The 20,574-nt window shown below is 61.1% G+C and overlaps 2 protein-coding genes across 2 annotated transcripts in view; one reads left to right on the top strand and one right to left on the bottom strand.

Annotated features, from left to right (window-relative positions):
• Window positions 1–7,516: 7,516 nt before the first annotated feature.
• On the top strand, window positions 7,517–12,505 carry SHISA8 (shisa family member 8; the record flags this gene model as incomplete). Its single annotated transcript, XM_082849830.1, has 4 exons — window positions 7,517–8,040; window positions 10,679–10,812; window positions 11,588–11,734; window positions 12,111–12,505. The coding sequence occupies 4 exons, from the start codon at window positions 7,517–7,519 to the stop codon at window positions 12,503–12,505; spliced, it is 1,200 nt and encodes a 399-aa protein (XP_082705956.1).
• Window positions 12,506–15,644: 3,139 nt separating this feature from the next.
• Window positions 15,645–20,574, bottom strand: part of SREBF2 (sterol regulatory element binding transcription factor 2) — a 56,275-nt gene continuing 51,345 nt past the window's right edge. Inside the window, exons 17-19 of the mRNA XM_082851031.1 lie at window positions 19,135–19,320; window positions 17,520–17,631; window positions 15,645–17,039 (exon numbers count right to left, since the gene is read on the bottom strand). Coding sequence (XP_082707157.1) covers window positions 16,819–17,039; window positions 17,520–17,631; window positions 19,135–19,320 — 519 coding nt within the window. The 3' untranslated portion in view covers window positions 15,645–16,818. The remainder of the gene's footprint in view (window positions 17,040–17,519; window positions 17,632–19,134; window positions 19,321–20,574) is intronic.

Raw genomic sequence — 20,574 nt, 5'->3', positions numbered from 1 at the left:
CCAGCTTTCCACTTCCCTCCATCTCAGGGTTGGGGGGTGTCTGAGCTGTTCTCGGCCATCCGTCTCATGCCACCTTTTCTACCACAGCCAGGGGGTGGACCCTGGAGGCGAAACAAGTGGGTGAACACCCCTGGGGTCCAGACACGCAAACCTCTGGCACCACCGTGTCCCCAGTGAACCCCTAGTCCAGTCTCAGTTTCCTTTTCTGAAAAATGGTGGTGGGGGGTTGGACGCAAAGTTGTCCTCGTGGCCTGTGGCCCTCCGAGTAGGACTGGGAAGGCAACGTGGAGGATCCTCACTCCCCCACCCCCATTTTACAGATAAAGAAACTGAGTCTCTTTCCCAGAAGGAGAGTCATTGCTTTAAAAAGGCCTTGACCTTTTTTAAGACCCCTGTTGGTCAAATTGCTTTCCTGAAAACCTGGACCCGTTCATGTCCGTGAGCAGGGATGATACGGCGCATTTTGCAGGTAGGGAAGAAGAGGCCCAGAGAGGTGAAGGGATCTGGCCCAAGTTACAATAAGCAGCGGTGGAGCTGGGCTCCACCCGGGCGCCTACCTGTCCAGAAATTCCCTGGCCCAGGTGCTCTGCTGGGGAGCAGCAGACTCCAGGCGTTGATCCCAGGCTTTACTCCCTGTTTCTATCACTACTCAAAGATTTCCCTCCCCAACTGGTCTCTTTCTGCAGTAAGAGGGATCCACGATAGACTGGGAGAGCTGCTTGTTGGGATGGGAACTGAGGGAAGTAGCCCGCCTCCCACTAGCCTGTTTCTGGACAGTTTTTCCTGATGGAGGGTCAGGTGTCCCGGAGGTCCCCAGGGCCCCACGGGGGGGGGGGGGGCGGGGTTGGCTGAAGTCTCAGTTCCTCCTGGGGCTTCCTGCAGGCACGTCTCACTTCCTGCCCTGGCAGCCCTTGCTCCCGGCTCAGGCTGGGGGTGGGGAGGCCCAGCTGGTGAGGCCAGGGAGGAAGGACCTGACCCCTAACCTCCCTCTGTCTCGGCAAGGATGGCCCCCTTGCCTTTAGATGCTGTGGCATCTCTTTGGGCCTATCTCCCATATTCAAAACGGAGCCTGAGGACCAACCAGTTGTCCAAGATTAAAGAGGTCATGTGGAAAGTATGGTCTCCACCTCAGAAGTGCCTCTACTTCCTTCCTTCCCTGGAATGAAGACACCTTTCTGCCCAGGGCCCCCAACCCTTAGAAATTCCCTCTGGGAAGTGAGTTTCCCAGTGAGTTTCAGAGCCTGAGGCTCTGGTCTCAGGAGTTACCACTCCCATCGCTCATCTATTCACTGCACCGTTGATCACACCAGATGCCAGCACGCCTGCTTTGTGCCAGGACCATTCTGGTCAGTGCCAGGAGGTCAGCCTCAGACCCTGCCATTAGGTCCTATTCCAGTGGGAGAGACAGAGCGGGACACAATGACAGGACAGGGTGATCCCTGCCAGAGCCAGGGAATGCCCCAAGCGCGGGAGTGACTAATTTTTTTTATATATATATAAATTTATTTATTTATTTATTTATTTATCTTTGGCTGAGTTGGGTCTTCGTTGCTGCACGCAGGCTTTCTCTAGTTGTGGCGAGCAGGGCTACTCTTCATTGCAGTGCATGGGCTTCTCATTGCGATGGCTTCTCTTGTTGTGGAGCACGGGCTCTAGGCGCGCGGGCTTCAGTAGTTGTGGCACATGGGCTCAGTAGTTGTGGCTCACGGGCTCTAGAGCGCAGGCTCAGTAGTTGTGGTGCAGGGGCTTAGTTGCTCTGCGTCATGTGGGATGTTCCCGGACCAGGGCTCAAACCCGTGTCCTCTGCAGGGAGATTCTTAACCACTGCGCCACTGGGGAAGTCCCGGGGAGGGTGTGTGTGTGTGACTAATTTAGCATTTAGAGTGCTTTGGAGAGTAGGAGGTATGCCCTGAGTTCTGTGGAGTTTTCCTGCTGGAACAGAGCAGAGAAAGGGCATTCTTGGCCCAAGGAACTGTGTGCAAAGGTGCAGAGAAGAGGGGGCAGGAGGAGGTGCTGGAGACTTGGGCAGTGTGGCCCCTGAGTGCCAGGTGAGGCTGTCAGAACCTTCCCTGTGGCCATTCTGCCCCCATGGCACACAGGGGCACCCACTTCAGGGAACCCAGTGCTCCTCCAGCCCCATCATTTGGTCTCACCCTTTCTGTCACTTCTGAGAAGCCACCAGACCCCTCTGGCCCTTCTCTGGGCACAAGGTGGGAGCTCACTCCCATTTGCTCTATTGTTGGTGGCTCAGGCCAAATTCTCCCTCACACAGAACGGAAATTTGACCTCTCTCCAATCTGAGCCAGCTCCCCAGCTGCCTGATCCTGACCTGGGGGTGGGGAAGGGGGGGTTGGGGGGTAGGAACCACTGCCCAAGGTCACATGGAGAGTCGAGGAGAGGAGAAGCCAGGAGGACACCCATGCCAGTGTTCCAGCCCATGCTCTTTCCAGGGACTCTGCAGGGGTCCCGGGGCCCAGCGGGCCTCTGAGCATCTCCTCACTCCCCTGAGCTGCAGAGACTCTGAGGACCAGCCCCGGGCGTCCTGCATGGATCTAGGACGGTGCCAGCGACTCCAGGGCAGGTGAAAGTCTATCTCGGCAGCTCCTGCGGTCAGCGAGACCGGTGGCACTTCAGAAGGCGGGGCTGTGGGACGGAGTGGGTGGGGCCAGGGCTAGAGGCGCGGCGAGGGCGGGGTCAAGAGAGGTGGGGCTGAGGAACCCCGAGCCTCCAGGTAACAGGAAAGGGGCGGGGTCAGGAGCATGTAGAAGGGGTGGGTTCAAGGCCCACCCGCAGGGAAAAAGGGAGGCCACGGATGAGCGGAGGCTACCAACTGTAGCCTCTCTAAACTCTGGACCACCGCGCTCACGCGGGGTCCCCATCCTCAAGCGAGGCCCGAGGACCGCGGCCCGAGCCAGGAGGGGTCCAAATGCAGGGCATGGCCCCGACTCTGGGGAGAGGTGGCCTCCCCCACTCCGTCCCCCGCCCTCCGGCTCTGGGCTCGGAGCTGACCTCGGAGGTGTGTCCCAGGAATGGGCAGGCTAGTGGGTCAGGGAGCACCTGTCCCGGGTGGAGGCGCTGTACGGCCTCTGCCGAGCACCGTCCTCTCTGGGTCTGTTCCCGTGCTATGGTCTTGGTGGGCAGCTCCGGATTTGCACCTTCATTGGGTGATGCGGAATTAAGAAGGGAAGCTGAACTCCAGTTCCCAGCACCACCACCCCGAACCCCCGCTCCCTCGCAACCTCAGGAGCCCGGGGGTACCCTCCCTCCCACAGGCAGCTGGAGCCTGAGTCACGAGCTGCCTCTCATGGAGACAAAGGAGCCTCAGGCCCTCCCCTCCAGACCCTGCTCCCAGTACTGGCTTCGCATCTGCACTAGCAGGGAGTACGTAGTCCCCTAGAATCTCTGCTTCTTGCGTAACCCTCCACCGTGGACAAAACAAAAGCAGGATGGGCTTGGGAATGAGGCCTTTGAGGCTTGTGGACGACACCCACAGTGGCCATCACAATCTTCTCAGCACCGCTGTGGCAGGGGCTCCCAAAAGGCTGCATGTTCCTGGATGTTTTTCATCCAGGGACCCATTGGCTTCTTCCTGCAGCCCTGCCAAAGAGGAGCTAGCAGCCCATCTTGCAGATGAGAAAACTGAGGCCTAGAAAGGTCGACTGGTCTTACTAGAGCAGGAATTCTAACCCACGTTAGTCTGGTTCCAAAATGAAGAATAAATAGGCGCTCTCAGTGTGAGGGGCTGGAAAGGCCTTCCAGGAAGAAACAACCTGTTGGAAGGCCTGGGGGCTTATGGAGGAGTTGTCCTGTCAGGCGTTAGTCAGGCACTGGGTGTGCTGCTACTGGGGGTAGGAACACCTGCTTGGCCTCTGGGCTGGGGTCCTCCAGCTGCTCTCTCTGTTTGTACTAAACTGGCCAGAAGGTAGGTTTGGGGCTCACAGGGCAGGTTCCAGGCCATACCCCAGCCCTTCCAGGCTGTGTGCCGGTCACAGCAAGTCATTTCTTCTCCCTGGGTCTTGGGTTTCTCTCTAGGAGGGCTGGGCAGACTGGTGACCTACCACCTAAAATCAGGACACTGAGGCCCAGGACAGGTTTTCCTTAATGTCCACAACCTCTCCTCTCAGGACCCTGAGCCAGAGCTGGACACCAGGCGAGAACTCAGCAGTGAGGGAAGAACACATATGCAGAGGCATATCCACACTGACACACACATGTGCGGGGAAGGCTCTCATAGCTGTGCCAGCACCAGACATGCACACTCTCACTCACATTCGTGAGCACACTCAGACACCCGCACACTCCAGCTTTCGGAGCTGGGAGTGGGGCGGGTTCCCTTCATGAAGAGAGACACGGCTCCTCTGCCCGCCACATGGGGCTCACTGCAGATGCCAGGGGTTATTTTAAGCCTGGATCAATGGATGATTTTTGGTGACACAGGCTTGGGGACGGCGGGCAGTGGAGATGAGGGGCTGGTGCTCTCCTTGCTTTGGAGAGAGACCCCAGGGTCCAGGGAGGGCAGCCTGGGCAAAGGGATCCCCCCTTAGCTGGACTGCTCCCTCTCTAGATCCCCTTGCCCAGCACATGGCTGGGCACCTGGGGGACAGTGTCAGCTGAATGAATGAATGGCCAGACCCCAGGGATCAGCCAGTTAGCTGTGGTCTGTCTTTGCATTTGCCCTCTCCTGCTTCCCCCACTGCAAGGCTATGTGTTCACATGGAGAGGGCATGGAGCGCCTGGCACAGACCTGGTAGATGTGGGCATCTGTTTTTCCTGGCTGACCACTGAACAAGACTGAGATGGGGAGGATGGATGTGGGGAGGAGTTGGAGGTTGGACATCAATCCCTTGGGGGCACAGTGGAGGGGGCAGCTGAAAGCCAGCTCCTTCATTGGATAAATGGATATATATATATATATATATATATATATATATATATATATATATCTCCTGACTGCAGTCAACTTGGGGTGGAAGCTGAGCAGAGCACCCAATGATGCCAGGACAGTGGGGGCAAGAGAGGGGCCCAGGGAGGAAAGCATTGGAAGACTTGTTCTGGGCCCAGTAGGGTGATCCTACCTGGGAAGAAGCCACAGTCCCAGGGGGCAGTGACAAGCCTCTTTAAACCTAGTGCCCAGCAATAGGGTGGGAAAGTGGGGAGAAGCAGTCACCTTCCAAGACCCAGTAACACAGAGGACTGCTTGGCAGCGTGTGACGGGGGCACTAATACAGACTGGACAGTTTGTGCCGTGGTTCCCATGTCTAGGAACACCAGCTAAGGGAGCAGAAAAGGATGCACCAGAAAATACAGTTATAATATATAAATAAACAGAATAATAATCTGAAAGTTTGACAGCAAAAAGCAAACTAAAAACCAGTTACAAAACAGTATGTAAAGCCTCAGTTATCCCTGGTGATGGGATTAAGGCAATTTCATTTTATCCCTTTGCTCATCTAGTTTCTTTTTTCTCTAAAATGGTAATAAGGTCTTTTAATGGGGTAGGGTCCTCCGGGCTGGGCGTGTTTGTGGGGGAAGGGGGGAGGAGCAGGCTGTCTCTGGCCAGGGCACAAGGAATCACCCTGATGGGGGAGGGCATTATAGGGAGGTCACCTGCCTTCCCGTTTTAGCCCTGAAATTAGCCTGCCAGCCCCTCATCTCATCAGCAGAAAACCTGATCCTCCTTTAAATGTAAATCCTTCTCCCTCTTCCTCCCTCCACCTCCTCCATTTTTATAAGCTGATCCCAGTTGCTGAGTGAAGAGAGGATGCAAGGGGGAGCAGGAAGGGCCCTAGGAGCCCAAATTCTTTATCTGAAACTAGAGACTAGAGTCACTTCACTTCATTCATTCAGCAAATACGGCAGAGGCCTGCCTTGTGTGGGAACATCGGGGAAGTGGTCCATGCAGCCCTTGCCCTCCTGACGCTCCCATCTAGACAGTGGGAGGCCCCGTATTGATCCCTGACCCCAGAACGGGCAGTTTTTGATGTTAAAATGAGAAACACGCAGAGAAAAGCAAAGCACCCGGGATCGGGTCATACTCTCCAATTAAAACTAACTTCAAAAACACAGCCGAGGGCTTCCCTGGTGGCGCAGTGGTTGAGAGTCCGCCTGCCGATGCAGGGGACACGGGTTCGTGCCCCGGTCCGGGAAGATCCCACATGCCGCGGAGCGGCTGGGCCCGTGAGCCATGGCCGCTGAGCCTGCGCGTCCGGAGCCTGTGCTCCACAACGGGAGAGGCCACAGCAGTGAGAGGCCCGCGTACCGCAAAAAAAAAAAAAAAAAAAAACAAAAAAAAACAAAACACACACAGCCGAGTAGTGCTCCGAGTAGGTTCCATACCTGCCCTTCACCCTCTTCCCCCGGGCTTCAGAAAGGACCTGAGCATCCTGTGGGGACCAGGGCAAAGGATCTGCCCATGGCTCTGCCCCCAGGCGACGCCCTGCTGTCCTCATACAAGGCAGGGGCTAAACCAATCTCCTCCCTTTCACACCTGGGGTGGCGGAGAGATCCCAGGAGGGCGCCGACCAGGCCAGGTCCATCGCCCATAGGCGTGGGGTCACCCCAGGACCCCAGCCCGGTGACTGAGAAGTTCTTGGACCAGGGTGTGCGCCCCGGGGTTAAAGCTCCTCCCTAGGTGGCGCGGAGGGGACCGATACTTGGCCCTCTGCTGCGGCTCTGCTGGGAGTTTCCTTCCCACTTAACATTCCCTGCCTCAAGTCACACCTCTGTCTCGATCGGAACCGATGGAGGAGACGGGAAGGAAGGCGGGTGGGCAGCAACGACTCTCTGGGGCTGCTGGGTCCCCTCAGTCCCCGCACCTGTGAACCGAAGCGCTCCCGCGGCGGGCGTAATGTCCGAAGTAACAGTTCCGAGAGCCTTGAGCTGAACCCTCTGGAGCGCCAGTTCCGGGGAATGTTTGGGGGAGGCCTTCCGGGAGGGTCCCTGGTGGGGCACCCAGGCTGTGCGGGCCCTGCCGCGCCCCCTCCCTCCCGTCGCCTCGGCCGCGCTCCTCCCCCGGCTCTGCTTCCCTCCCGCCTGCCCCCCTTCCCCGCGCTGTCTCCCTCCCCCGCCCGCCCGAGGCCGCGCGGAGCCGGAGCCGCAGCCAGAGCGCGGGCAGCGCGGAGCGGGCGGCGGGAAGGCAGCCGTGTCCGGCGGCCCGCCGCCCCCGCTAGGCCCCAGACCCGCACACCCGCCGGGCCGGGGAGAGGCCGGGACCGAGCGCAGGCGAGGACCCGCCGCCCTGCCCGGGAGGAGTCCCAGGGCGCGGACTGGCTGGCTCGGGTCCGAGGTGAGGCTCGGCGCAGGACGCGCCCGCCGGAGGCGCGGCCCCGCGAGCCCACCCGGGTCTGGGGTCCTCTCAGGAGGCTGACGACCGAGGAGGTATCCGCCGGGAGCCAGCGATAGGACGGCAGGGCGGGCTTGATCCCTGCGGGCGCGGGCGAGCGGGCCCGGAGTGCGGCGGGAGGGAGCCGCGGCGCGCCGCCATGCGCCGGGTGCTGTAGCCGAAGGCGCGGGCCCGATGGAGCGGGCCTGGGCGCAGGGGCTGCGCGGAGGCCGCGGCCCGCCGGCGCTCGGGCTCGCGCTCGGGCTGGCTCTGCTGCTGGCGCGGCCGCCGTCGGGCAGCGCGGGGTCCCCCGAGGCGCAGGAGCCGGCGGCGCCCGGCACGGCGGCCCCGGCCGGGGGCGACCGCTGCCGCGGCTACTACGACGTGATGGGGCAGTGGGACCCGCCCTTCAACTGCAGCTCGGGCGCCTACAACTTCTGCTGCGGCACGTGCGGCTACCGCTTCTGCTGCCACGACGGACCGCGGCGCCTTGACCAGAGCCGCTGCTCCAACTACGACACGCCGGCCTGGGTTCAGACTGGCCGGCCTCCCGCGCGTGCCCGCGACGCCACGGTGCCCCGGGACCCGGGCCGCGAACGCAGCCACACGGTCGTCTACGCGGTGTGCGGCGTCGCCGCCCTGTTCGTGCTGGCCGGCATCGGGGCGCGCCTGGGCCTGGAGAGGGCGCACATGCCGCGCGCGCGGCGCACCGTGACCAGGTGAGAGCGCGCCGGCCGGGGCCGGGGTCCGGGATCCCCTCCCAGCCCAGGGACAGGTGGCCTGCCAGGTGGGCGCCCCCTCGCGATCCTTCATCCTTCCCGCCCTTCTCCGAAACTCTGGTCCTCTCAGCAGCCCCCTCCTCCAGGTTTTCCCTCCCTGCTCTGTCTCCAGGTCTCTCTCGCCCCCCACCCCCACTTCACGGAGGGAGACAGCTGATACCGCTCTGTCTCCCCTTGACCTTCCGGCGGGAGCTGGGTGCTGGGCCGCCTTCCCCCGAGGCTCCCGCCTCCTCCGGAGTGGGCGGGGTAGGCAGGTCGCTCGACCGAGGGCACAAGATCCGCGCCTAGGGGAGGGGACCTGGGGCCCCTGAGCCCCACTAGCGCAGGGTGGAGGCGTGGGTCCCCGGGGAAGGGACACTTTCTATAGCTCTCTTGGCTCTCTCCCTACTTTTCCCTCCCTCCTCCCCTCCCACCCCGCATAGTTGTGACTCAGGCCTGACCTTATTTCCCTAGGATTTTTAAAAGGCCTCCCCACTCACCCCACTCAGTGCCCCCAGGCAGGGTCAGGGTATCCCCCTGTGTAGAAGCGGACCTGAAGTGTGTATGTGGCGGGGTACAGATTCGTTTTTGGTGAGGCCTGGACAGGTGTTAGCTGAGTTCTGAGTTTCATGTGACGTGGGGGCCACAGGACCCAGGTTCTCTTCCTCAGCTGGGATGGGGCTCTGGGATTCTGTGTCCTGACCCTGGAAGCCTCACCTGCCCCCGACACACTCACATGCCCCCAGCCACCCCCATCCTGGGCCCTGCACCCTCCTCACTTGCTCACCCAGGTCCCCACTCCCTTGGCTGTGTGGGCTGCTGACATGTGTAAGACAGGCAGGCTGGTACTTAGAAGTGACAGTGGAGAGAGGCCCCCATGCCTGGGTGGGCTAGGTGTGGACGCTTCCCCACTCCTAGACCTCAAGGGCAAGAGGGCTTCCTTGGCACTCCACGGCATCCCTTGTCCCCCAGACCACTTAGGCCACCAGCTTCCAGACAGCTGTAGGGCAGAGCTGGGCCTGGAACCCTGGCCTCAGCTACTGTGCTGCATCCGTGATGTGCAATGTGGTGGCTCTCAGCCTGGGTCCTGGATGCTTCAGAAGCACGGCCTGGGCTTCCTGAGCTTGGAGCCTCATGCTGGGTGAGGGGGAGAGGACAGGGCCTGTTCTTGACCAGAGTGGGGCAGCAGGAACTGAGGGCCATGATGGTGTAGAGGGGGTGGCTGGGGCAGCCTAGTGACTCGTTCACTGGAACCCACTTCATCCTCAGGGGAGCGGGAAACAAGTCTAGTAATGCTTCAGGAAGAGCTGGACCACCCCTGATGTGCTGTGTGGCCCGGGCCAGTGCCTTCCTCTCTCTGGGCTTTAGGGTCCTGTGTGCCCTGACTCCTGCTTCTTATCTGGGGAGACCTGGAGCCTAACTTGAGTTCGTGTGTGGCTATGCTCTGAACCCCTGCCCTCCCCTCAAGTCTCACCCTTAATTCTGCCGTGTTGAGGTTGGTGGTCAGGGAAGGCTTCTCAGAGGGTTTGGTGAGGAGTCGGAGTCTGTCTTTGGAGAAAGTTTTTGCAAAGGTTCAGAGGCATGAAAATTGCTCAGGTGTTTGGGAGGGCTGGTTGGTGACTGCTCGGAGATGAGACCACAGGTGTGGGCAGCTGAGGAGTGGGCAGGGCGTGAAGGTCAACTCAGGCAGGCACTAGGAGACTTTCAGACCCTGCCACATTGCAGCCAAACTGCGCCCACCGCAGGTGTCCCACCTCCAGTGTGCTTCTTCATGAATCAGTCATTTGAGGCCCCAGCTCCAGGAGGGAGAGACCAAGCTAGGAGAAAATCATGGGTTCCGTGCTCTGAAGGCAGCTGGGCTGAAGGCTGGGTCTGGCTGTCTGTGGGGAAGGCTCAGTCGGATTCCGTCACAGCTGGGTGGGGGCTGGGTGTCCTGGTAGCCAGGGAGGCGGCTGCCCAAGGTCACACAGCCTTTGGTGCGGGGCTGCCACTGCAGGATCTCCTGGTTCCTCCTTCCCCTCATTTGTCTGTCCTCCGTGCTTGTGCTGGCAGCTCTGTCCCAGAACCCAGCAGAAGCCCCTGCTGCAGGAGGGGCGTTAGGTAGGCAGGTAGGAAAGGCTTCCTGGTAGAGGAAGGGTTCTGGTGGGGTTTGAAGAATGAGTAGGAGTTTTCCCGGAGGAGATGGAGGAAAGTAACTGATGCCAGAGGGAATGGCACAAACAAAGTCCAAGAGCCTGATACACTCACAGAGCTTGTGTTGGGAGAGGAGGCTCAACATGGAGGGTCTGGGGGAGTGGACTCCAGAAAGGGGAGGAGGGGAGCCTTTGGAAAATAAGGTGGCCCTGGTTACACGTGACCCCATTGGTTTCCTGACCTACTCTGAGAACTGGCCATGTGGAGGCTACAGGTCGTGCCTGGGAGGGGAAACTGGATGTATGAGGTCAATCACAGGAGAGAAGGGAGGCCAGAGGGGTTGAAAGAGCTGCCCAGGGCCACACAGTGAGAAGCGATGGCTGGGGCTGGCCTTTGATAGACCAGACCTGGCTGATGGGGAAGCAGGAGGTGTGGAGGGCTGCTTGTCACCCCTCTTTCCCCACAGGACACTGACAGAACTTCTGAAGCAGCCTGGCCCCCAGGAGCCACTGCCTCCACCTCTGGACCCAGCTCTGGGTAGCTGTGTCCAGGTGCAGATGGGCGATGGCCTCCCCCGGGGCTCCCTCCACAAGAGCACAGGTGAGTGGACTAGCGGGAGGGTGTTTGTTGATCTACAGCACAGAGCCGCCCTTGTCTGAGGAGGGCCTGGGCGCAGGGGAAGGGGTGTGCTGAGGCTGTGAGCTGTTTCCCAAATAGAAGTGAGCCGCCTGCCTCTGCAGGTGTGTGAGTGGGCAGTGGGCAAGCTAGTCAGCTCCTCTTGTTGGCCAGGGTCCCTCGACGGGTCCTGCAACGTCCAGCCTCAGGGACTCTGTGAGGAAGGTTCTAGATTCGGGGATCCCCAGCTCAGGCTCTGGGGTCTGCCTGGTTCTAGGCTCTGGCTCAGTGCCCTGGGGTCCGACTGGCCCACGGCTGTGGCCTCCTGTGGGCCTCTTCCTAGAGGCTGGTGCCTCCCTCTTGGACTCCTGCTGGTGAAGCAGGCTTGACAGCACCTCCCCTCCCCCCAGTATGGGTTCCAATCCTCAAATATTCTCTTCATCTCTGGGAGAAGCAGGTCCTGGGCCTCAGTGCCAGGCTCAAACGTTACGTGCTGGCAAGTCTTTTGTTAGATGAGCACCGGCTCAGGGCTGGCCACTGTTACTCACGTTATTCTGAGCCAGGCCCTGTCCTAGGCACTGGAGAGTCTGTCTTCAAGAGTCAGGTTCTGCTCTCAGTCTCCAAGGCGTAAGTTCATAAGTCATCTCACAAGCTCTCATTGAATCATAGCTGGGGAGTGGGCTGCGAAGAGGCGGTAGTGCAGGGGCAGGGTGACCTCCGGTCAGCGGGCCGAGTCTCATCTCCTCCCTCCCCCATCCAGACAAGAAACGCCCCATCAACCTGCCCCTGGCTTCGGCGACAGCGGGCCCCCCGCGCGCCCCGCGGCTGCAGGGCGGCGGCAGCCTGACGAGGCAGCCGGACTACGCCAAGTACGCCACCCTAAAGGCAGCCGCGCTCAAGGGCGCAGGTGAGTGGCCAGGTTTGTGCCCGGAGCGCCGGGCCCACCGCACCCGGGGTGTCCAAGCTCCAGGACTGCAGGGCTCGGGGTCCCAGTTCGAGTTCTAATGTTCCCAGCTTCCGCATCGCGCCTACGCCAATCGGCTGCCACGCCTCGGCCGTACCCCCCCCCCCCAACCCCGATCAGGCCGCCTGTCTGGGACCCCGTCGCCGAATCCGGAGCCCGGGGCCTAGGAAGCCCTAGTCTCCAGCGGCCTTTTCCCGTCCTACCCCCTCCCCGGTGGGGCTGAGACCCAGGCCCCTGCGGACTGTCCCAGCCGGGAGGCTCTGAGGCCCCGCCCCCGGAGCCTGACCACGCCTCCGACCACGCCCATCTGTCCCCGCAGAGGCCTCCCCGCGGGACTTCTACCAGCGTTTTCCCGCGACTGAAGCTGCCCCGCCGACCCTCCCGGCGCGAGCCCGGAGGCCCCCCGAGGACTTGCCTGCACTGCTCGACGCCTGCCCCTGGGCCCCGCCGGGCTACGTGCCCCCCGCCGGCCCCACCCCATCGGGCCACTACAAGGCCTGGACGGACGGCCGCCCGGCCCAGCCCGCCCCCCGCGGCCACCTGGCGGCTCATGCCTCCTCAGCGCCCCGGAGGCCCGGCGACGCACCCCGGCGCCAGTTCAGCGTGGAGAAGCTGCCCGAGGCCTTCAGCCCGCAGCCCCCTGGCCTTTATGGCCGCGCCAGCCGCGGACCCAGGCACCTGAGCACCAACAGCAAAGCCGAGGTCACCGTGTGAAGAAGGGGCCGCTGGTTCTGAGGCACTGCACTGCTAGGAGCCCTCTTCTGCCTGGGGGACTCGCCATGGGCTTGATCGGGGGGCCCAGGCTACCGGAAGGAGGGGTGCTGGCCATGAAGGCCAGCCCTTCTGCCTGCCCACTGGACTAGGAGCCTCGGAGCCTGCAGGGCTCCTGGGCCCACTTGGGTAAAGCCAGTGGTTCTGTCCTGGGGGCCTTAGGGCCCGGGTTCCTTGTGTAAATAAACCCTTTTCTGTGACTCCCAACCCTGAGAATAAAGGAGCCCCAGCTTGGCTCTGCGAGGCACTGATGGCGGAGGCACTGGTCATTGACGGGACAGACGGCAGTGCCGGCAGAGGGCACAGCATGTGCAAGAGCAGAGGACTGCTCCTGAAAGCTGGTGGGCAAGGGTTCTGGGAGCCAGGGAGAAGTAGCCGGAGAGGGTGGTCAGGGCTGAATGCCAGGCTTAATGTCCACACCAGTAGGAGCCATGGGAGAGGGCGCAGTTAGGCCCCAGCCATCTCGAGGCTGGGCACAGGGGAGAGGGCTGGTGGGCTCCCGAGGGTCCATGCCCCTTAATGGAGGTGAGCCCCTTCCAGCCGGTCACCTGCTCTACAGCTTGAGTTGGCTGAGCCTGGCTGAGCCTCATTGACATTTTCTGGCCCTGGGCCGGCCCCTGGGCTGTTGGCCACTTGGCCAGTCTGGCCCAGGGCCACCCCCCTGATGACTGTGGGCTGTGGGCCGAGTAGACAGCTGGTACTCAGGATGGGGGAGCCTCTTCCCGGTGGCTGCTCTGGGGGAAAACAGGGATGGGGATGCTGGACCCAGAGCCTTGGCAGTGCCCCCACCAGGGTGCTTACCCCACTCATGCTTGGCACTGCCAGCTCTCCCCCTTCCTGCCAGGCAGGCTCCCAGCACCTGGCCATGGCCCAGGGCATTGCCAACAGCCTGCGTGCATCAGGTTCGTCTGTGCCAGGAACTGATGGGGAGCTTGAGGGCTGGGTTATGTGTGTGACCCCATTGTGTGACCTCAACAAAGTTTCCCTCGTGTGTATCCTAGGCACACGGTATACTGTTTTAATAACAGTGGCCACCATTTGCTGCTATTTCTTCCATTTAATCCTCACAAAAGCCCAATGGGTGTGTGGCTTTTCAGAAGAGGAAACTGAGGTCCTGAGACCTAAGTAACTTGCCAAGTTCACCCAACTGACTCCAGTTTAGGACTCTTCCGTATTCTGCAACCACTGTGAATCTGGTGGTGGGATGGCAGCAGCAGTCGGTGTGGGGGAAGAGGGAAGGTTGTGTGTTGGCAGAGGGGCCCTTGCTCCCAGGGTACAGGGAGTCTCAGGCCTTCCTCCTGCTGGCTGGGCTGCCCTGAGGCCCCCAAACCCACCAGCTCTTCACCCATAGGAAGGTCCACCTTGCTGTTTCTTCCGTCCGTTGAGGAAATCAAGGCCCAGAAGCCCGTGGGCAGAACAGAGCCCAAAGCCCATGTTCATGCCTGCAGTGAGGACCCCCATGGCTTACAGGGAAGGCAGCTCTCACACCCTCAACCCAGGATGGGGTTGTCCCCGGGACTCTCCTGCAGCCGTACAGATACGGCTCGGGGAGGGGGGTGGGTGCTGAGCCATGGATCCTGCAGAGACTCACAAAAGGACTGGGTTCCTGGGCACGTATCAGCCACCCATGGCCACCCACCCTGGTGACATAGGCCCTGGCTAGGCTATGCTGGGAGGTGGGCGTGACCTCTTGGTTCATTCTCAGTCCCAAGGGCCCTGGATCTACATCCCAGGGGGCCAGGCCTCCACTGAAAACGCTGCTGTAATAACTGTGGACAAGGACCAGCTACAGCTGCCAGCCCTGCCCCGGGCTGCTCTGGCCCGTGGGGCGGTGTGGTCTGCTGTGACTGCCCTTCAGAGAACGGAGTGGCTTCGGGAGCTGAAGGGACTTGGCCCATTTCTCAGCCGGGCCAGGTCATGGACCATGCACTTCAGCCCCCAGGTGTATCCTGATGTGGCACTGCTGACCCCGCCTCCCCACAGGGCCCAGCACTCCCCCATCCCAGCCCTCCTTGGGGTCCGGTCCCTCACCAGCCTCACTAGGCCCTCACCATAAACTGGCACTTCACGTGTGCTGTGTCGCTCAAACTGGCCAACAGCCTATGGGGACTTCGTCAAATGCAGGGACTGTCAGCCCCATTCTGCACACGTGGAAGTGGAAGCTGAGGTGATCCGTGCGCCCTCCCCCCTCCCCGCCCCACGCAAGGGGACCCAGCTGGCAAGTACAGGAGCTGGACTTGGTTGTGACTTGCAGGCCACATCCTCAGAAGCTCACTGCCTCCCGGGAGACGGGGAAACCAAGGTGTGGCCCACCCAATAGGGGAGAGGTTCCTCTCTGAGGGGTGAACACAGAAGGGCTTAGCATCCCAAATCCCAAAAAACCCTGCTGTCCCCTAAACAGCCAGCTCTGTGTCCTGCATACAGTGACCTCTGACCCCAGCAACACCAATACCCCTTTTATCCCAGGTCTGTCCCAGCCCTGGAGTGTGAGCCAGGCAGCCAGCATTGGGAGGAAGGGGCCAGGTGCATGGGCAGGCAAGGAAGGTCCATCAGATTGAAGCCCCCTGGGGCCTCTCAGCAGAGAGGGAATGGCTATCCTCAGTTCTGACCCACTGGAGGCCGAGCCATGCAGTCACCACAGCGGTCGTGCCACAGACCCTCACACGCCTCACGCTGGGTGGTACCAATCTGTGTTTATTCAATAACCTACATCCAGGACACAGTCAATGATTCCACATCAAGGAAGCCATAGGTGTATCCCCCTGTTCAGTGAAAAAACAACCCCCCCACCCCTAAATGAGAATGAGAAAAGGCACAGTATATACACATGACACAAAGGCTGGCTCACCCAGTGGGCCGGGGCCATAAATTACAGTTGGGGGGGGGGTGGGCAGGAGAGAAAAAGTGGGTGAGGTCCAAGCTGACTGTTCCAGCCTGCACTTGGCCAGAGGAGCCCCTCCCTGTGTACCCCCATCTGTGCTGGGGTCCCGGCCCACTTTCTGCCCCAACCAGCCTGAGTGGGTGAGAAGCACAGGGAGGGAGGGAAGGAGGGCAGCCCCTCTCAGCCTCCCAGCAGGCCCCGGGGTACCAGGCAGCCCTCGGGTCCCAGGAGAAATGGCCTCCGGGTAGGCACCAAGCCAAGGGATCCAGAAAAGTAGGACCACTTTTCCCTCCAGGCCCCCCCCCCTCAAGGAAGGGGGCTTCATTCCTAGTGCCCACCTTGGGCAACACTGTGCCCACCCTGAAAAGGGGCTTGTCACTGGGGAGGGGTTGGGGTCTGGTCCCTGCCACCCTGGCTTATTTTCAGGTCAAGAATTAGGGATAAAAACAGACTATGGAGGTAGGAGTTGGGGTGACAGGGAGCTGAGAACCCATGAAGGCCCCTGGTCCCCAGTCCTTAATGGGTGGCTTCATCTTTCCCAACCCCCTGGGACTAACCCAAGGTTGGGCTGACATCCCAGGGGGCGGGGGAGTGGGAAGGAACAGGACACTTAAATAAGATACCGTTTATTTTTTAAAAAATTAAAAAATTATGCCGACATTATTTCATCCATCCCCAGGTCTGCCCCCTACCTCCCACCCACCTCCCAAGGGCTGGGCTCCCTCCTTCCCTGGCTCCTGTGTAGTAAAGAGAAAACAATGGACTGGCTTTGTTAGGCACAGGGGAGGGGACGCAGACCCAGGGAGAGAAAGAAAGATGCCACAGCAACTTAGCCCTGCATCACGGCAACCCCAAGCACACTGATATAAAAACATTCGTATAAAAAGGGGGGGCATGCTGGGCACAGTGCCAAGGGTGAAGCGCTCTGGTGCCCAGAGACCTAAGTCCCCCAGAGGGAAAGCCTGATAAACCACCAGGAAGCAGGAAAAGGCGGGGAGATGTTCACAGGAGAGAGTGTGGGAGGGCTGGAGGCGGGGCCGGGCAGCTTGGGAGCTCCCCCTGCCGCTTCCACGTCAGGGCGCCCCCAACTCCTGCCCCGCCCTGACTTTCCTCTCTCAGGCCCACTGGGGCCTGGACTGTGGGCATCTATCCACAGCAGCTTTAAGGGGCTCTGCCCAAGGGGCCCACTAGCCTGAGGTGGTCCAAAAGCCTTGGCAGGTGACAGCTCAGAAGCCACGGCTCATCCCACAGCTCCCAGAGGGAGGAGGGAGACTGGGAGGCAGAGGAGGAGGGAGAGGAACACAGACAGAGGGAGGAGGGAGAGAAAGACTGAGAGACAGAAGGAAGTGGTGGCCGAGGTGGGCAGAGCCGGGGGTCAGGAGGCGGCGATGGCAGTGCCGCCCCCCAGCTTGACAATCATCTGCTGGCAGTCGCTGCACGAGCGCCGGTCGCCCACCTTCTCCAGGGTGCGGGCGGCCTCCGCCAGCAGCACCGCCCGCTGGCCCGGCGAGGAGAGGAAGGAGAGGGGCAGGTGGCGGCAGGCCAGCAGGATGGCGGTGGCCCGCTCTCGCTGGCCGGGCCAGGCGTCCGCCTCTCCTGTGGGAACGATGAGACACGCACTCGCTGAGATGAGAGCCCGCCAGGACGCAGGCGCTGTTCCCAGGGCTCGGTGTGAGCTGGTTTATTTAATCCTCACACCCCTCAAGTGAGGGCGGTTCCAGTGCCCTGCCTAGTTCACAGAGATGAGCTGAACCCGAGGTGCCACAGGCTATTACTCCGAGGCGGGGCCGAGGTGTGGCCCATCAGCGCAGCCGTCCCCTCCTCACTCGGGGTTGGACCACGGGACAACGCGACCAAGGCTGTCCCAGCCCCACAGCACCTCATGGACCCTCCCCCGGCACCCACCAAATCAAGCCTCGGGTTTCCTCGGTTCTCGCGCTGCCTCTGAGAACCCTGCAGATGCCGAGGGCAGGGCAGGGCTGGGCTCCTCCCCCGTTTCCCCGCCCCTCCCCAGGCAGGGCCCGCCCAGGCCGCCCAGGCCGCCCAGGCCGTGGCGCAGGGTGCCGGTGGGCTCACCATGCTTGGCGTTCTGAGCGGTGCGCCGTCGCAGGCTGTGCTCCAGCAGCTGGTGGGTACGGGTGGGGCTGGCCCCCGCCATCAAACGCACGGTGGCTTCATGCAGGAACACCTGGGAAGTGCAGGGGGACACAAGCCGGGCGTCCTTACCTGTCTGTGCCCCAGTAGGTCTCTCTCCCTGCAGCATCTCGTCTGCCACCCGAAGGCACCCCTTCTCCTCTCCACAACACCCTGCCCTGCTCACCCCTTGAAAGCAACCTCTCTCGTCCTCACTCTGACCCCCGACACAAGCCAGGCAGGAAAGGGGAACACAGCACAGGCCACCTGGTGGGGCAGGAGCAAGGCTGCAAGCTGAGAAAGAGGCCAAGGGCTGCCTCCTCTACCGCTGACCTGGAACGCCAACACGCCCTCTGGGGTTGGAAAACAAGTAGCCTGGGGGGACCCGCACTTCGCTGGAGGCTGCCTCCAGCTGGAAAACAGGACAGAGGTGAGGCAGGGACAGCAGGGGGCAGGGGGACGGCTGCGCTAGCACCAAGGAGGTTCAGGGTCCTGTTGCCTCCTGTTTCTTCAGAAAGGAACAGAGTCCAGAGGTTTCCAGGTGAAAGTCTGCAGCTCTTCTGTAAATACGAGTCACTGGGGATGGGGGGCCAGGCCTAGGTCGCTAATTTCTTAACATCTCAAGGTTCTTTTACACCTTAACATCTCAGCGTGTGAGGAGCGCTGCCCTGGAAGGCACCGGGGGAGGCGGTGAAGGGCTTCCGCAGGTGGCAGTCTTTTCTGAGGAAGCCTTTGATGGGGGCCACAGTGCCTGGGGCACACTTCCTCTTCTCCACGGTGAGGGGGGTGGCTCTCACATGACTGTACTCCATCTGCCGTGTCTGTCCTGGCTCGCTGCACACAGGGGCCACAGCGTAACCCTGCGAGGGCCCCATAGCTCCCTAGGGTGGGGGCAGCCTCACCCTGAGCCCTTCTTTCTCGCACCCTTCCCTCCCCACACTTCTGGCCTTCTCGCTTGAATTTCTGGAAAATAATTCAGGCAGCGAGAACATGCTGAGTATATTACCCTAATTAGCAATAAAAATAAACCAAACAATGAAATGATTTGCGGCCAGCAAGCCCAGTTACACATCTGCCCCCAGAGCTTATCTCAGACGTGTAGCCATCGCCAAGGGGATGTTACGTGGGGCGTCGGGCAGCAGAACCAAAGCCCCCAGGGGCTCAGAAAAAGAATGAAAGGCATGTCTAGGGGCATTCTGCTGCTCTGACACCAATTATGAAAGCCAGAGTAGAGAGCTTCCTCGTGGCCTTCCCGCCCCTCTCCGCTCAGGCTGGGAGCCCCTTCTTGCTCCCACTGCCCCCAGAGCCCCCCATTCCCGAGTTTAACTGGTGAGGCGCAATCTGTGTTGTCCTCTGTCTGCGGCCGTGTGGCCTGCTCACCACCACGCTCCAGGGCTGGGCACACAGCAAGTACTCCACCAACATGAGCCAAACAAAGGGATACATGGCACCCAGCCCAGTGCCTGACAGCTCAGCTGACCTCAGGAGACCGACTCCACGACCCCAGGCCAGTGCTGTGCTGGGTTCTGCCCTCTCCCAGCAGCAGGCCGGGCCTCACCTTGCGGTAGGCCGGGCGGAAGCTATGTGCCAGCCTGCGCAGGCTGCCCAGGTCCCGCTGGAAGCCAGCCAGCTCAGCGCCCGACGCGTGGTAGGTCTCACCCAGGGCCTGGCTGGCTCCTGCTTGTTTCTGCCAGAGTGCTGTCCGCAGCGACAGGAGCAGGTCACAGGTCAGCAGCTGGACCACCTGCAGGGTGGGCCACGAGGGAGAAGACAGGTGACTGGCCGATTCCTGGGGCAAGGATCCCAGCACCCACCAGGCCCTCCCCAGCCTGACACCCGCCAGCTCCGGGACGAAGGACGGAGCCCCAGACGGGGGAGCCTGGAAAACACCCCACAGGGAGCAAGAGAACACCTGGAGAGTGAACTTAAGCTCACGGCATCTAGTCCTTTCCATGGCCCCAGGTGGTAGATCTGTTCTCCCATCTTGCGGGTGAGGAAGCTAAGGCTCAGAGAGAGGCTGCAGGCTCATGTAGGGGACACAGTGGCGAGGACACGGGTCTGATAGGAAGTCGCAGGTCCCTCCCACCTCACAGGAGCCCTCTCATGGCTGGCCGGGAGGCTGAGATACTCAAAAGGTGCCTCGGCCCCATCCTTCCAGTGGAATCCAAAAGCCTGAAGTGGCAGCACAGCCTGGAGATGGAGGACCAGGGAGAAGAGGCTCGCTTCAACAGAGGGCAACCAAGGCCCGGCCCAAGTGGCCTCTGGGGTCAGGGAGACAGGAGCCCAACAAGGCAGAGCCGCAGAGCAGCTGAATGCTTGGGTTTGGATCCACTGACCCCGATCTACCCTGACATATGACCAAACCTCTCTGAGCCTCAGTTTCCTCACCCACGAAACGGGCACCTCAGGGCTGCAGTGAGCATCACATGATAGAATGCGTGGAGGCAGCATGCCCGGCCTCAGAAGCGCTGGCCTCAGCCCACACTGGCGCCATTAAGCACAGATGCCGCCAGGCACCAAGGCCAGGCCACCTGCCTTGCTCCAGAGGGCCCTCAGCACCAGGGAGCAGCGCTTCTCGAGATGGGTCACATGCGGCCCTCAGGCTCTGATGGACTCCCCCAGGCCATTCCTCATCTTGTCCAGCCTGGCTTTCCCCTTCTCCAGGGTGCTGGACCTGGGGAGCTCACCGTGCTGCCCCAGACCTGGACCCTGCCTTGAACCTGCACGTTGGCTGACCCTCGGCCACAGTGTTTTTTGGCTGCTGACAGCTTGGTGGGGGGGACACGGATGAGGTCTCTCTCCTCAAACAAAGGTGGCACTTCTAAGAGGTGGGGTAGCAGCCTGGGGCTGAATTCTGCCCCCGAGGGAGGCCAGCTTCTGTGGAGTTCCCTTCTTCTAGGCCCATTCTCCCACGCAGGAACCCCAATCCCAAGGGTGCCCGCAGCCTCTCTCTCCTTCCCCAGACTAAGCTGAGACAGTCTAGTTCTCACGAAGACGA

The sequence above is a fragment of the Leucopleurus acutus genome, assembly GCF_964270905.1.
Source record: "Leucopleurus acutus genome assembly, chromosome: 11".
In the NCBI taxonomy this organism is placed as follows: Eukaryota; Metazoa; Chordata; class Mammalia; order Artiodactyla; family Delphinidae; genus Leucopleurus; species Leucopleurus acutus.
The sequence above is the reverse complement of the archived record's forward strand: the minus strand, read 5'-3'. Positions and strand labels throughout refer to the sequence as shown.